The 16803-nt window shown below is 46.6% G+C and overlaps 1 protein-coding gene across 2 annotated transcripts in view; it reads left to right on the top strand.

The window, feature by feature from the left end:
* C20H1orf226 (chromosome 20 C1orf226 homolog) overlaps nucleotides 1–16803 on the top strand; it is a 344131-nt gene that overhangs the window by 234199 nt on the left and 93129 nt on the right. The window contains exons 3-4 of one of the 2 annotated variants that reach the window (XM_043876285.1): nucleotides 3837–3929; nucleotides 16032–16090. In XM_043876285.1, the coding sequence (XP_043732220.1) occupies nucleotides 3837–3929; nucleotides 16032–16090 (152 nt within the window). Of the gene's footprint in view, nucleotides 1–3836; nucleotides 3930–16016; nucleotides 16091–16803 lie in introns of both variants that reach the window. The other variant, XM_043876284.1, reaches the window with a different exon arrangement.

Genomic DNA, 16803 nt, shown 5'->3' with positions numbered 1-16803 from the left:
CTGGCACCTGCTGAATCTGGGCCCCTCCGTCTACCCAGCCTCCCCTTCACGGGCCTCACTGGTTGGCACAGCACGCTCACTATTCCCACACAGGGTCCCCAGGCTCTTGTTTATGAACCCAGACACTTGGTCTCTCTAGTCAGTGGTTAGTGTTCCAGGGCTTGTAATGTTTTGTTTCCTAAAAGGTCAGGTCCTGTCGGGCTTAATCTGTCCTTGCTGGTGGGGCTCTGACTAGCAAAGCAAATAGATCAGGTCAGCCTGGCTGCGCTGGGGGAAGAGCCAGGCCTGTTGGCACAGACTTCAGAGCTGGCACAGGCTTTGTGGGAGGCTGGCCTGGGCCGCAGACGGTGGCACCAGCAGTCCTGTTTGTTCTTTGGCCCCTGGCAAAACCTGGGCAGACTAGGTTCCTACCCGGCAGAACACAGATGCTTCCTCCTGGACCTGCCTACCCCTTGGAATAGTGCAGTCTGAGAACGAGGAGAGCTTGTCCTTGTGAGCCTCTTCTCTCTGTTCCCCTGGCCACTCCTATCATCTTCTCTCTTTAAAATCCATTTTCTGTCCCCCTGGTGAGCATAATAACATGACTGTCCGATTGAAGTATAATTGCCATATAAATAAATGGTTTTATGATAATAAAGATTTGAACCTTTTCAGACACTTGATTTCATTTCCCTGGTTTTCAACAGAACTGCAGTTTGAGTACCTGTTCTCTGGTTGGAAAGGGTTTGAGACATCCACCCACCAGACGTGTGGAGTGGGTGCAGAGTGGGTCCAGCCGATGAGCCTTGGCAGCGCTCAGGCAGTCCATGCTGCCCGCTGCCATGGGGCCCGGAAGCCTGTTCCTGCCTCTCTCGCCCCCCTCGACTCTGAAGCAGTGCGGGGGAGCACCCGGCAGCTGTCGTGCGGGGGAGCACCTGTGTCATCCCTGTCTCTGAGAGTCTAGTGCAGTCCCTAGGTCATGCTTTTCCATGCTGTCCTGTGCCCACACACCAAAGAAGAGCCATCTGCAGCTATGGCAGTGATCGAGTTAGAGGCTGTTTTCCACTCCAAAGAGAATGTTTAGTTGCATTTTGAGTTCTTAGGATCAGGGTATTAAAGACATGACCAAGGTTGTCAAAGTACGAACTATGGAAATGGTTTAGATTTTAGATATACAGGCCAAGAGCTGGTTGGGCGCCTCTTGCCAGCCTTGGTTTGGGGGCAGGGATATTGATTTTTTAAAAAAATCCCAAAGAGAATGAAACCAATAGGACCATGGACCAAACAATAAAGCGACATAGTCATATTTTTCTGGAAATAGAAGCCATTTATGGGTCTGGTTCAGCCGGCAATAATATGCTGTCTAGAACCAGGGCGGGGAAGTGACATCGTGCCTTGCAGAGGTGATGGTTTAGTTGCTAAGTTGTATCTGACTCTTGCGACCCCATGGACTGTAGCCCACCAGGTTCCTCTGCCCATGGGATTTTCCAGGCAGGAATACTGAAAGGAGGTTGCCATTTCCTTCTCCAGGGGAATCTTCCCAACCCAGGAATTGAAGCTGAAGCTGGGTCTCCTGCAGTGCAGGCAGATTCTTTACTGACTGAGCTACCAGGGAAGCCCTTAATATTCGCTACTTTGATTTGTTGCTGGAAAGAAGGAAGAAGGGAGTGTGTGGAGCTTGTGCAAGTGGCATCCTGGACGAGAGCAAAGACAATAAAGCAGGCAGAGATTGACCTGTCTGGGGCAGGTTTTGTCCACCTCCGGGTGTTTCCTGGACTCTTAAGCCCTTATCTCCCCCCTGAGCTCATAGCACACCCCTCTGCACTCCTCCTCCTGGCAGGAGCAGCTGTGATTGTAGTGATTTGTTTCCAAGGGAGGCACAGCTGAAAGACTGTGTTCATTGAAAGCCTGCAAGCAGGGGTAAACGCAGGTGTGGCAGGAAATGGAGCTGGTTCACCGCTCCCAGTGGGAACAAGGCCAAAGTCAGCAGACGTACAGAGTCTCATGCTGGCTCTCCCACCCAGAGATAATTTCAGCTCATCTAGTCCTGCACCTGAGCGGAATGCTGCAGTCAGGGGAACACCCTGCAGATGGTAGCCGTGTTTTGCATTGCGTGCCGATCACACAGCTCTGCCCTCCACCAGCTTGCAGCCATTGACTTAGCAATTTGTAACATGACCAAGGCTGTCTCACAAGCCAGACTCCAGTACAGATAGCACGTCTCCCTGTCCTTCCCTGTATTCTTCTTGATTGGCTCTGGGTTCCCAGACTCTGAAACAGAGTCTGAAGTTGATGTTTTCTCTTTCTCCTGTGTGTCTGCTGCTCTTCTTTCAGGATCCCTGGTGAAGAGGACAGCTGTTGACAGGATAGAGTGATTGGGAGGGTAGGAGACGCAACCACCAGGCTGGGGAGTGATTTATGTTGTTATCACCTAGAGACTCAGATCAGCAGTAAACCGGAACCTGCCCTGATGATGTGAAGAAAAATACTTCACCTCAGTTAGCCGGGTCTTGTCCTTATCTCTAAGAAGCAGACAGCCAAGGGGCATCAGAGCTAGCTGTGCAACAGAACAAGAAAATGAGCTGACATTTCAGTGGAAGGGATCAAGTACAGGCAGGTAGGAAGCTCTCATTTGAGTTCTTAAAATCAGAGTATAACAGCATGGCCGAGGAAAGGTTCTAGATTTCTTGTGAGATTTTCAAGATAAGTTATGTTTTTATCTTGTTAGGGTGGATTACATTCATGTCTTTCAAAATACCAAGTAGAAATAGGTTTTGGATGTACAGGCAAGGAGGTGGTACTTTACCAAGCTCGGGTGGTGGCATGGTGGGGAAGGGTCTTGAGTATAAAAGGTCCCAGAGAATAGAGCCTATGGGTTGGAGTAGACATTTTGGCCCTGGGTCCTGTATTATTATTTTTAAATCTCTGGTCCAAATGTTTGATTAGAGAGCTGGGCAGGTAAGTTTGCTAGGTGGTGATACCAAGATGGGGACCAGATGAAAATGGATAAGTGCTTAGAATAAAGTTCAGTGAAGAAAATATAGAGTTATAGCACCATTCTGACTACCTGCACAAACTTAAGAAATGGCTGTGAATGAGAAATATAATAGAAGAATATCTGGGATTGAGGATGAAGGCCAGCATTCATCAGCAGTGTAGTTTGTGGTTGAAACAGGCCTGTTCAGGACTGCAGATAGAAGTTTAGAATATAGGGCTTGTGATGTGATGCCCTCCCTTGTAACCATCAGTAGTCAGATCCTTTTTAGAATACTGTCTAGAATGTTTCAGACTAGTGGGTAGATCTGAAGACTGACGTACAGATAAGGGAATTTGGGACTTGACCTTGTAGAGAGTAACTTAGATTTCATAATGATCTTTAAGAAATTAAAAATCCTGATCTGAGGATGGATTCCAGCTCTTCTTAATCTTCGTTGAGGATGGAATAGAGTCTCAGCAGCATTTGGGTAGACTCAAGGAAAACTTGACTGACAATGAAAGTCATTAAATGTCAGAATGATTTATTGAGGGAAGGGTCTGGATTTCTCATGAGATTCTCAAAGTAGGCTCTGTTTTCATCTTGATAGAATAGATCAGATCCACTCGCATGGCCCAGTGTGATAGCTGAGTGTGACACCAGTGACCATTCAGAGCCCCTGTTCCAACCCAAGTATCGCCAAGCCCCTGCCTACAGACATCCACCTGCTTTTACATCCCCTGAGGTGCTTCATGTCCCCAGAAACTGCAGCAGCTCCCTACCCCCATCCGTGGCCCTCTTTTCCAGGTCACGGGCTCTCCGGGTCTGTGCAGATGACCGACTCTAACTGGTTTGCGCTTCTTTGTTCTCTTCTCACTTGCAGTATGAGTTTAAAGCCAAGAACATCAAGAAGAAGAAGGTGAGCATTATGGTTTCAGTGGATGGAGTGAAAGTGATTCTGAAGAAGAAGAAAAAGGTAAGTGACTCTGAACCACAAACTCTGGTGAAGAGAGACGCAGGGTAGACGGGCGTGGGGTAGCTTTTCTTTCTAGGCTGCTCTCGGGGCAGAATCCTTCCCTTATCTGGTGAGGTGGTCTGCTCTAACCAGCAGCAGTGTGGAGAGGCTGTAGCTGGAGCAGAGAGAAGGCAAGGACCAAAGGCCTGGCCAGTTGGCTGGCTTAGTCCTGTGTCCTATGGGTGACAGGTTCATTTCCTGGCATCCTTGCATCCACCCCTTTCCCCAATTCGATACTTTTACCTTTGAGTCTTGATCTTGGGAAATGCTTTAAATTCAAGTTCAGCAGGGTTCAGTGGGGGAGGAGGTGAGAGGAGGCTTCCTAAGCAGTTGTCCCATCCTGAATAGTCCCTCAAGACTCAGCATACCTACTGTTCAGTGTGCAAGAAGGCTGGGGTGTGACCCCAGTGGGTGGAACGTATCGGTGTGATGGGCCATCCTCTGAGTTGGGGAGAGGCCAGCAAGTGAGTGTACATTGTCTAAACACTAGGCTGTTTTGTGTCCATTTTATGTGCTGTGGGAGAAAGATGTTCTGGGAAAGGCTAGATTCGCATAATAGTCAGAGGGGAGAGTGTATGTGTTTCCAGAAAGAAATGGAAAAGGGCTTGGTTGATGGACAATGTGTGAGGAGAAGCACTTTCTTTTTCCTGTTTCTAGACTCTGCTGAGGCCTTTGTTTTATACCCATTGGTGTAGCAGCATCTGTACTAATGTATAGACATCGTGAGCTGCCTTTGCTTCCAAGCCTCTATTGCTCTCGGGGCTTCCTGGGTGGCTCAGATGGTAAAGAATCCGCCTGCAATGCAGGAGACCTGGGTTTGATCCCTGGGTTGGGAAGATCCCCTGGAGAAGGACATGGCAACTTACTCCAGGATTCTTGCCTGGAGAATTCCACAGACAGAGGAGCCTGGCGGGCTATAGTCCACGGGGTTACAAAGGGTCGGACATGACTGAGCAAATAACACTTTCACTTTTCTCCATTGCTCTTAGTTCAAGTGGGACTCAAGGCAGACCTTGAGCCTGGGGGTTATGGACGGTAAACACAAATACTAATACATAGTAGTAGGTACATAATATGTAGAGGTATTAAAAGATAAATACATGGAAGTAGGAAAGGCAGGGGGTAGATGTTCAAGTTGTAGTCGTCTTGCCAATCCAAGGATTTAAATCTTCTCTGTCCTCCTCCCAAAAGACATTCCCTAGTGTGTGACTGGACCTCTCCAGTGATGAGGAATCTACCACTTCTTAAGGCAGCCCTTTTTTTTTTTCTCTGGACAGCTGGACATTTGCAAAGATCTCCCACATATAAAACTCAAACTCATTCTCTTATGCTTCCTAAATATCTCCAGGGGTGGTTCTAGAAAGTGTTTTATGGCTGTGAGATTGGAAGTTTATAGGAAGAAAATAGAAGATGGTATACTGTTTATAAAGAATTAACTCCTTAAAAATGTACAAGTAGTAGGGAATTTGTAATAGCTTATTAAATATCCCCGACTTTATAAACTTACACTGTGGGGACAACAGTCCCCATTGTATTCTTACCCTGGGGATCTTTTCTGCCCCTTCCCTCCACCCCACATATGTGTACCTAGCAGTTAGCCTTGAGACAGTCTTTAGAATATTGTCCTCTCAGAGGTTCTTGAGGAGAGTTACTGGAATAAGTGAGGCCTATCAGGTCAGTGGGATCCCTGTGCCCCTATTAAAGAAATTACAGATGATGACCAATGTGAATTGAAAAGCAAGAGAGATCCTCAGAGGAAAAATGGGCCAATGCACTCAAGCTGAACCCCAGCTTGGCTTTGATCCTGTGTTGTCAGTTCGCTTTTCTCTGCCCTTCACGTGAGGGGTGACTCATGGGTTGGTGCTCTCATGTACCACCTGATAAAGTGGTAGCTGTGATTTGTGAACACGCTTCAGGTTGCAAGATGCTTTCACACCCATTATTGTCCCATCTCCTCACCAGTCCTCCTACAAAAGTCATCTGGATATCTCACTTGGTCAGCATTAATGGCACCTCATCCCTTCAGGGAACTCACCACACAGACAGTTTCCTCACTAAACTGCTCCCTCACCAGTGGCCGATTTGTTAGCCTCTCAGAGTCTGAAACTCAGACTCATAGGTTTTGAAATTATGGACCTTAGGATACTAACTCACACTGACAAAGCTCAAAAGAGGCCGATGTATAAACCAGAAATCAGGTCCTTTGTTCAGTTTGAGACATTATACGGTGTTCTAGACCAGGTACTCACGTTAGCCTCAGAAGCATATTCTTCTGTCAGAGGCGCGTGATGTGAGAAGACACGTCACTAGAGGGTCGCTCCCTGAGCACAGAAATGGAGCAAGTCAGCTGATTGTGTGACAGGAGTGTTTCCTGGCCTCTGGCTCCATAGTAAACCGGATGTTCAGAGTGACCTTGCTGGGTACATGCTGCTCCTAGAGTCTGTTCAACAGACTGTCCAGGCTTTGCCTTCGTGACTCTGACTTCTGGCTTTTGTGGCTGAATGTCTTGGCATCTCCCCACCTCGCCAGTAAACATACACTTCTGCCTCGTGTAATCTCTGCATACTTGCAGTTAGTTACATTCCCAGGCCTGCTGTCCTGGGGCCTCTTCTGTGCCTTTCAGGTAACTTAGTATACGTCTGAGCTGATCTGTATGGGGTGCGTTCGTGGTTCTGCCCTTAGAGGACAGTCTCATTTCCCATCTCACCTGTCTCCTGTGTATCATGGACCAAACATGGTGTCATGCTTATCGTGCATGTGGAGAAACGGAGGCTAGAGAGTCTAAGCTTTTTGCCCGAGATGACATACCATGCAAGGACAACTGTGTGAGGCAGAGTCGCCTGGCAGAGAAGCCAGCCTCCTTCCACCGAGTACATGAAAACCAAGCTGGAGAAGTGTCTTGGAGTCTCTGGGACCCGGTGACTCACTCTGAAACTCTATCCCCGGTAACCTCTAGTGTGGGCTCCCCCTCCAGCGGCCCAGAACAGCTGATCCAACAGGTCTTTCCTCAGCGTGACTCTTCTGATGCCAGGCCTGGGAAAGGGGAGCCCCTCCCATCTCGGCCCTTTCAGGCCGTGGTTGTGATTTGGATGACGCCTTTAATCACAGGGTTCATTTTACACTGGTTCTGACAGATGAATGCACATTAATAGCAATCAGCCTTTTTTGTCATCTTATTCCCACGTGACTGTCCTCTGGTATCTGAGTATGCTGACACCGTGTGTGTGTGTGTGTGTGTGTGTGTGTGTGTGCGTGTGTGTGTGTGTGTGTGTGTGTGTGTGTGTGTGTTTGTAGAATAGAGAGGGGCCAAGTGTAGACAGGCCATGCTTCTCTCCAAGGAAATGGAGCAGTCGGCACATCTCAGTGATGAGGACTGGAGCCCTTGCCAGGTGGCTGAGAGTGTGGGAAGAGGCGTGGCTGATGTTCAGCCGTGGGCACCGTGTGGTATAGCCTCACTGTGTGTGTGCTGTACTGGTCAATAAAAGTGTTGAAAGAGTCCCCTCCTCCTGCTAAGAGCTTGTTGCTTTTTACTAGGTCAGTGTAGCACATTGGAAGGAGCCCTCAGCTGAGAGGAGAAGACCTAGGTTCTAGTCCAGACTCTTACCTCCTGGCTATGTGGTTCTAAGCAAGTCTTCTTAAATGAGTTGGATTAGGCGATCACTTTAACCTTGTCGGCTCAGTTACTCTGTACCGGCTCTGCAATGATGCTTTTAGGGGCTTGTGTGTGTATGTATAGGTCACCTGTGCTTCTTCAGGCTTTTGAGAACCTTTTGTGCTACAAAGAAAGCAGACCCCAGAGACCAGATAGGTTTGTGTAAAAAGTTTCTGTCTCCTGAACTTCCAGGGCAGGATGGGAACCTCAGAGGTCAGGAACTTCCCCAAGCAGCCTCCAAGCTGCTGCTCTCTCTGTAGCCTGTCCAAGACTGTTGAATGATGGTGTGGCTCCCGGCTGGGGGAGAAGAGTGTTTACGGGGACTTCCTGTTCTGCAGAGAATGCTTAAGTTCAGGGGCCAGCTCCGTAAGCCCAGCACTTACTTGGACGCCTGGTGCAGGCAGTGTGTTTCCAATGACTGTGGCTGTTGGCTGGTTGGGTGAGTGAATATGATTTGTGTATGAGGGTGTCATTAAATCAGGAAGAATTAAGTACTTAGCAGTTGGATCAAATGAAGTCTTATTTGCTACTCTTGGCTGTCACGTTCTTCTCCCTCTTTCTCATTCCATCAGTCTTCCCATTTGAAAAAACATGGATCAGAGCCTTCCTAGGCATAGAGAGGCCTCAGTGGAAACTGCTAACTTCATTATATTATGAGCAGGACTTCTTCAGTGACTCTGACCATCAGATGCTTTATTCTAACACAGGCAATAGCCAAATATATTGGGATCATCTCTTATTGAGATGTAAAGAGAAACAAAAACATCTTTTTGGTTCTATTAATGTGCCTACAATGCTGTTGTCTTTAACTGGCACCAACAGATAATGACTCTCAAGTTCCCTTATGCATCTTAGGTTGTGTTTGTGGCATAACCCAGCCACAAAGATGACTGGCTTTGCTTTGTGGCTTCTCAACCAGCACATTATCTTCAACTCCCAGCAAGGCCCAAGTACTGATTTTTTCTGTGTATATGATAATTATTATTTATTACAGTACTGGCATCACACTACAGCACCATTGGCTAGGGAGTGGACTTCTGAATAAGGAAGATTAGTCTTGAACTTCATCCAAAGGATTTTTCTACAAAAGGACTAAAGGGCCTCTGTTTCCTGTGTTTTTTTTTTTTTTTTATACACACCAATAAGTGTATTGGAATCCCCTAAAGCATTGTTTTAGAAAGGCTCTGCTGTTCTCATTAACAGATATTTATTGTGTCTAAAGGAACTGGGTAGGATACATAGGGGTATTAGATTAGCAAAATTAATTAGCTTTCCAGCAAAATTAGCTATATGCACACATAGGTCTATCATAGCTCCTATAGCATTGCATTTTAGTTATTTGTGTCTTTCCCCCATAGGCTCTGAGCCATTAAGGGCAAAGACCATGTGTTCTCTCTGGTTCTATTTTATCTGTTTGGGAAGGCAGAAGACCAATGGGAGCCATCTGATTGTTATTACACACTAAGATGATAACAAGTACATCTAACAATAATAGGTAACACTGAAATTTAGCCCCTGCCATTTGCTAGGCTTTGTTTGATGCAGTGTATAATTATTAGGTCTGCACATCCATCCCGTGAGGTAGGTACCATTTTTAGGTTTGGTTTGCAAAAGAAGATTGAGTGACTTGCCCGAGACCTCAAGTCCCTTCAGTGGTGAAGTTGGGGTTTGAACCAGGTCTGTCTTGTTCAGATCCCAAGTGGGTTCTTCCTGTCACCGTGTTGCTGTGTGTGAACTAATCTCCTCAGACTCCTTTAGAGAAAAACTGCTCTATAGGAGGTGCCTAATTAATCAATCCAGTGTCTTTAACTTCTAACCTGTACCCTGTCACTGGGATATCACATTGCAAGGAAACTAGTTTCCGGCTCCAAGAGTACTGTTCATTCCTATGAAAACACACAGCTTGGAATTATAAAACCAGAATTTGGGAGAACAATCTTTGGAAGTGCTCTAGTCTGATCCCCTAACAGAGGACAGGAGTAGACCAGAAATGGTCCTGAGGTCACCCAGGCAGTCAGAGCCGGGACTAAACTGAATCCAGTCTTCTTTCTACCATGTTTTTTGCTAGTTTTAACACAGGCATGTTAGGGATTTTGTGCATTGTGTGAGAGCTTATTAGTGCTTCAGTTTTGAATTGTGTTTTCTAGATCTGTATGGGTTATACCTTAAGATGGGTGGTAGCTGTGTTTTCAGACTAATCCCATTCTGTCTGGAGGTGTGGGGAACCTGCCAAGCTGAGTTACTTTGGCCTTTGCAAGGTGGTTTTTTCTTTTTTTTTTTTATTGTTTAAGAAGTCACCATTGCTTTCAAGAACATTAATAAGGGTTACAGATTTTGTGGTGTGCTTCCTGATAATTTCCAGTGGGATAGGAAATAAATGGAAGTACAGAGTTTTCCTCTACTTCTGGGTTCCTAGGGAAGACCTCCAAAGATGCCATATCCGTTGCTGGGTTCCATATCCCTGACTCTGTTTTCTGTTTTTGGCACTGTTCCAGGCTGACTACCTCTGAACCAGGTTTCACTCCCTGCCAGGAAATTTTGGAATAACAATGGCTGTAACGTTTCGTGGAGGACTGGATATTTACACTTATTAGATAAAGGAAAGAGAAGAATCTGTACTTAAGGATGTGCTCGCCTCATTCAGCAGTCTTATAAAAACATGCACTGCAAGCCCGTTACCCTCTCTCTCTGTTGAAAGTGAAAGGCTTCCTGACAGTGGAGAGTGAAAACCTTTGATTCTGTCACTTGGAGTAGCAAAGAGATGTGGGGTCTAGAGGTAGACAAGTTGGGCTTTAATTGCCACTGAACTAGATGGCCTTGCAGGGGAGTAAGTTAGCTTCCTGAGCCTCATTGTTTGTCTTGAAAGTTGAGATCAATTTTGATAGTATTAGGGAAGCAGCATATAAAGTTCTTAAGTGGAAGAAAATACTTTTCTTCCGTATCAACTGGGAAATTTCCAGTAAGAATGAGAAAATGAAGCAGCTGAATATGACTCTCCTGTATCTTTCCTTTTTCACTTTCTCACTTTGTGTTATTCTGGGTCCTCCAACAATTAAATGCCATGACAGGATTAAATGCCCGTGGGAGAAAGTAGGGAGGCAAGGCTGGCATAGCTGTCAGGTGTAGTGTGGGTCTGACTCCAAGTGAAGGAGCACAAAGGAAGGAAGGAAGACAGGTTGGGTGAAAGTCTCAGGCTCCAGTGTGGTCCGAGGAAGGTTTGGCAGGGCCGCCAGGGAGTTCTCATTGTCTGTCAGGGGATCCCTGTGTCTCTGAGGATGGGCCTACTCAGAATCGACGGACACTGGTCACTGTCTGGGAGTGGGGTCCCTGTGTGCACCTAATGATGGATTTTGAATGCAGCTCCTGGGGTCCCTGGGTTAGTTAAGGAAGGAAGGAAGGAAGGAAGGTGAAGTCGCTCAGTCATGTCTGACTCTTTGTGACCCCATGGACTGTAGCCCACCAGGCTCCTCAGTCCATGGGATTTTCCAGGCAAGAGTACTGGAGTAAGTTAAACTTCCTGTAATTGGTGGCTGTGTATTTCCATTTGTATGACAGACTCTTTCTTTCTCTAGAAAATTTTTATTAGCCAGTATGTGAAGCAGAACCTTCCTTCAAGTTAAGCTGCTCTATCTCATGACTTTTTAATTACCTTGGAGTGTGGAATACATTTTTTAAAAAGAAGAAAAAAACAGAAGGGGAGGCTGCTGGGGTGGGGAGAGGCGGGGAGAGGGATGGGCTAATAAACTAATTCAGAGTTCTCTTAAAAGGCTCAGCAGCGCCACAAGTGTCCTTTGTAGGTACAGAGGGGACAGAGAGTAAGAAAAACGAGCTATTCCCCAGTTCTGGATGTTGGCGAAATGCTGGACGGCTGCCCCTAGGGTATCAGCATGCTCTGCCCGCTCACATTTTTATCTCTGTTCCTTTATACTTGTGGAGCTAGTGAGGAGGTAGATCTGTCCCCCTGGGCCTTGCTCGTTGGCCTCAGCGATGTCACTGCTTGCGCTCCCAGTGGTTCCAGTAGGGCCCTCCGGAGCCTGGACCTCAGGCTGAAGGAGCCTGAAGACCAGCCTGGCTCAGTCCTGCCGGTCCTCCCGGGGCTGTCTGCAGGGTGCTTTTTCCTTCAAAAGTATTCAGAGGTGCCTCGGGCTTTAGAGGGTGTCCCCCTGCCGTTCCTCTTCCTCGTCTCTTCCCTCCTCCGCCTCCTTTTCCATTCCCGTTTGAACGTGAAATGTCTTCATTCCCTGGCATATTTTGGAGACCACATCTCATTGAGGACAGAGAGTAGCAAAACTGAAAATTTCCTCCCAAAGCTACCACATTAAAAAAGGAGTGGTTTCAGGCATATTTTGGAGCTCTGAGTTTTCTGAGGACAGTTAAACTGAATTTGGCTCTAGTTATTATTCAATAATATATCTCTCCTCCACAGTTGAAGCCAAATTTGATTTATAATCCCATTAAGGTAGGTCATTAGCTTTTCTTTCTCTCTTTAAAAACATTTTTTTCCTGAAAATTTTTTCCTTAGAAGACTATTAGAAAAGTGAGGGAGAAGGGTGATGATCTCTTTGTTGTTGTTGTTGTTTTTTTTTCTCTATAAAGTTTGGAAAGTGGAGGAGATGTTTAAAACAAGTTTAAAGCAAAGAGAAGAATCAAGTCATTTTTAAGACATCCAGAACCTCCTTCTGATTCAAGCTATTGAGATAATACATTGAGTCTGAATTATACCAGAGCACTGGTCAAAGACTCAGGAGAACTTGAGTCTAGTCTTGAGTGGCTATTAACTATGGGGACACCTTGCTCAAGAAACTGCACTGCTCTGGTCTTATTTGAGAGATGATGGCATAGGAAGGATATACATTGTGTGGGGAGGAGTAGAGAGCCTTTAGTTCTCAAGGTGTTGGAACATCATCCAGACCTTGAGGAGACTGGGTTAAAATGCTCCAACCATATTTGCCTCAGGTTCTTTGAATAACTGAAACATTGGTGAGTCCTGTCTACCCTCCAAACCCTTTGAGTTATTTTGATAATTTCTTTATCCCTTCATAGATTGAATGGATTCATGCAAGGATTACTGTAGTTGTTGTTTAGTTGGTCAGTTGTGTCTGACTCTTTGTGACCCCATGGACTGCAGCACCCCAGGCTTCCCTGTCCTTCACCATCTCCCGGAGCTTGCTCAGACTCATATTCACTGAGTCAGTGATGCCATCCAACCATCATATTCTCTGTGGTCCCCTTCTCAAGGATTACTACAAGTAATGCAAGGATTATTACAAGACCTTTAAAGGGAAATATAATGGGATTTTATGACTTTTTTACTTAAGTGGATTTTAATGGAATTTTCAGAAGAAGAAAATTAGTAAGTGAAAAGATGTCTGTTTATTTTTTGGCCAGGATTTTCTATACGGATACTCATATCACTTTAAAAAGGAAAGTATTTTTTCTGCCTGCTGTGGCCCCTTCTGATATTCCTCAATAAAATAACATAAGATTCCCTGGGAGTCGGGAGTCCTGGGAGTCCTTCTCTTCAGATCTTCCAGAGAAAGAAAAATATTTATTCTGTATTATTTGCTTCATTATTCTTTCCTTTTTTTTTTTTAAATTTTTTTATTAGTTGGAGGCTAATTGCTTCACAACATTTCAGTGGGTTTTGTCATACATTGATATGAATCAGCCATAGATTTACACTTATTCCCCATCCCGATCCCCCCTCCCATCTCCCTCTCCACCCGATTCCTCTGGGTCTTCCCAGTGCACCAGGCTGGAGCACTTGTCTCGTGCATCCCACCTGGGCTGGTGATCTGTTTCACCATAGATAGTATACATGCTGTTCTTTTGAAACATCCCACCCTCACCTTCTCCCACAGAGTTCAAAAGTCTGTTCTGTATTTCTGTGTCTCTTTTTCTGTTTTGCATATATATTCTTTCCTTTTGATGAAAGTATTAGTTGCATTCCTTAGACATGCAAGGAAGAGTCTTGCCCAGATCACCTTCAGCAGAGGCTTATACCAGGCTGGGAGGAAATGTGGGCTGGCACACGATGCTTCCTCAGGGGTGCAGTCCTGAGAGGAAAGCTATACACCTGGTCTCAGAACCCACCTACCATTACTGGGAGCTCCATCTAGGGCCTGATTGTCTCCAAGGAGAGGATTTGATTGGGTGGAACTGGGTCTTCTCAGGCTTCCCAGGTGGCGTTAGTGGTAAAGAAACCAATGCAGGAGATGCAAGAGACACAGGTTTGATCTTTAGATCAGGAAGATTCCCCTGGAGGAGGGCATGGCAACCCACTCCAGTATTCTTGCTTGGAGAATCCTTTGACAGAGGAGCCTGGCGGGCTACAGTCCATAGCATAGTAAAGAGTCAGAAACAGCTGCAGAGACTTAGCGTGCACACCTGAGTCTTCTCGTCATGGAGCTCAAGGACTGGGCAGGTCTGGCCAGCCCCTCTGTGACACTTGACCTTGCTCATGTGCAGGCGGCGCTGATTCTGAGCCCCATCGATCATGGCTGATTAGCAAGGACGGTTCATCAGTTGCATACAGCGTAAGCCAAGTCACCCACACTCAGAAAGAACCCTCTTTGAGGTTACTTTCCTCTGGAGGGGCAGTGGGTGTGGCAGCTCCTCAGACCTTTATGGGCTTTTTGGTGCATTGAGTTATTAACTCTTCTATTAACTTTGAACAATTACAACAGAGTAGCAAGGACTCTAATGAGCAGACTTTCCTGATGGTGAGCGCACTGAAGCTGGATCCCTCAGGAGCAGAGAACCTCACTTGTTAGCCCTCCCAATATTCAGCTCACAGTGGCTGTTCATTGAGTAACACCAGGAACGGGTCCTGGCCAGGGACAATGGGATCCCCATCAGCTGGCTGTCTTTAGAATGTCAGGAGGCCCTCCTGTGCAAAGCCCAAGACTCCAGAGGAAGTATGCTGAGATTCTCCTATTAGGGATTTCAATTTACACCTTTTCATTGGTGTAGAAAAATGGCTGTCAACCCTAGGGTCACATCACAATCACCTGAAATGTTTGTTAAAGCTAAACTGGCCTCACATAAGCTTACACCATCATCGTATGAATGACTCCAAAGAGCCAGAGCCCTGGCATCTGGAGTTTTGTAAAAACATACAAGCCAGACTTCCACTTTTCAGATGGGTGCATTTTTCTCTATTCTTCCTGCTAAAGTGCAGCTGAAAACCCTGACTATTATCTGTAAAACAAACCTAAGATTCTGAAAGGTGGAGAAAAGGCAGCCTGGCTGGGGACACAAGGAAGGAAACAGTTGTGAGTTCCCCGAGGTTAGTTTTCATCTCGTTTATCCCAGACTCAGAGTCAAAGAAGCCTGCTACCCAGATATGACAGTGGGAACAGACACAGAACCCCAGCAAAGCCTGCTTTCTCTCCAACCCAAGGAGGAGGGAAGGGGAGGCCCAGCAAGGCAGAAAACTTCCAGCCAGAAAACACGGAAAAGCTCCCCCCACCCCAGGCCAGCAAAGACTGTGAATGGGCAGCCTAGACGCTCCCCTTGCCAGGAGTCACAAGGGACTGCAGACTCCCCAGCCGAGAAGAGTGTAGGGCTTCCAACCCTGCGAGCTGGTAATGAACCCACTCCCCATGTTCTCTTCCGTGGAGAGCCAAGAATGTTCCCCCCAGGTGTCCTGAACGCACTGCCCCTGACAAAGGCCGGTGAAGGTGGAGCAGAATTCTCTGTCCCTGCCCTGCAGGTGCGCCTGAGGGCTTGAGGTGGCTGCTTCCCCCGACGTACCGGGGTGCCGCTGACTTCATCAGGCGTCTGGGGTTCCAGTATTGCCCTAGAATCCTCTCCCACTGCCATCCTCCACCCCCGTTCCTGTCCACTCCCCCAGCTGCTTAGCTTCCATCTCCTTTGTGTTCACAGTAGGTTAGGTTCACAGCCAGGTGAATATCCTATTTGGGGTGACTATAAATGTACTAGTTAGCTTGCCAGGCTTGCATTCAGCCTTTCCCTCTGCTCTTTAAGGGAGGGAGGCTGGGGTCCACATTGCACATGAATTTGATAGCATCAATCAGTCTCTGTGGCAACTCCTCTCTTCTGTTCTCCCTGCTTCTCCTGCTCCACAGGAGTGATGTATTATCTTTTTTCCTGGTTACTTCTCCACAAAAGTGTGATTTAGACTGTGGTCCCCTGAGACCCTTTGGCTCCTGCCTACTCTCTGCACCCTTGAGAGACACTCTCCTAAAGTGCTTGAAGGAGACACATCAGACCAGATACTTGACATTTTCCACTTGTCCATTTGGAGCAATCCACTCCAGGCCTCTTAGAGGGAACAAGGCCAGAAGCAAACGCATGTGTTTGCATAAGCATTAGTAGCTCAATGTGTGCCCTGGTTCTGTAGCTGAGGACAAGCCTAACTTATTCATTTACAGCTTCTTTTATTGCAGAAAAAGGAGTGGACGTGGGATGAGAGCAAGATGCTGGTGATGCAGGACCCTATCTACAGGTAAGAGCCCCGTCTCCAGGGTCCACCGGTCATCTCTTGGAGCCATCTGTCGGGGTGGTAGGTCCAGACAAATAAAAATAAATTTCTCCTTCCCCCTCTTGAGACCTGTTGTTTCTGTAGATGTAAGTACAAGAAGCAGATCTGCCATATCTTTTAGAGAGGAAAATTCTTCTCGTAATTGCACTAAGGGAACTTTGAAGGGTTTCTGCTTGAGGTTTAATCCAACTCTTTTAGTTGTAACTTGAGACCTTTTCATTTGGTATCAGTTATATTTTAACTGAAATTTCACGATTGTATGTATGTTGATCAAAATGAGAGAAGTGTGTTTTTCCATTACCCTATGCTTATAATTTCCCACAGTTAGTCTGTTCTGCCTTTCTGCCCCCTCAGAAACTGAGCATGGATAAGGGGGTTATGTTCATTTGGGGCAGCAGGAAGTCCCAAATAGAATCGATAGAAATTGCGTTCATGGGGAGACGGGTATTCCTACAGAGCCTAGATGACTGCCGTCCACGTGTACCCCGGGCAGAGGAGTGCCTGATGGAGACACACACACATCCAGGGCCCTGCTGGGACCCACACAGACTCTTGATCCCTGTGTGTCTTCCTTCTGTCCTGTGTCTCTGCTGGTCAAGCCCTGTCCCCCTCTTCTTCCTTCCTGTTTTTTTCTCACTGGGGAAAGGGTATTAGCTATTCCTTTGGGATTTGGGGGT

This window comes from Cervus elaphus, chromosome 20 (genome assembly GCF_910594005.1).
Source record: "Cervus elaphus chromosome 20, mCerEla1.1, whole genome shotgun sequence".
NCBI lineage: Eukaryota > Metazoa > Chordata > Mammalia > Artiodactyla > Cervidae > Cervus > Cervus elaphus.
Note: the sequence above shows the minus strand (reverse complement) of the source record. Positions and strands in the feature narration are given on the sequence as shown.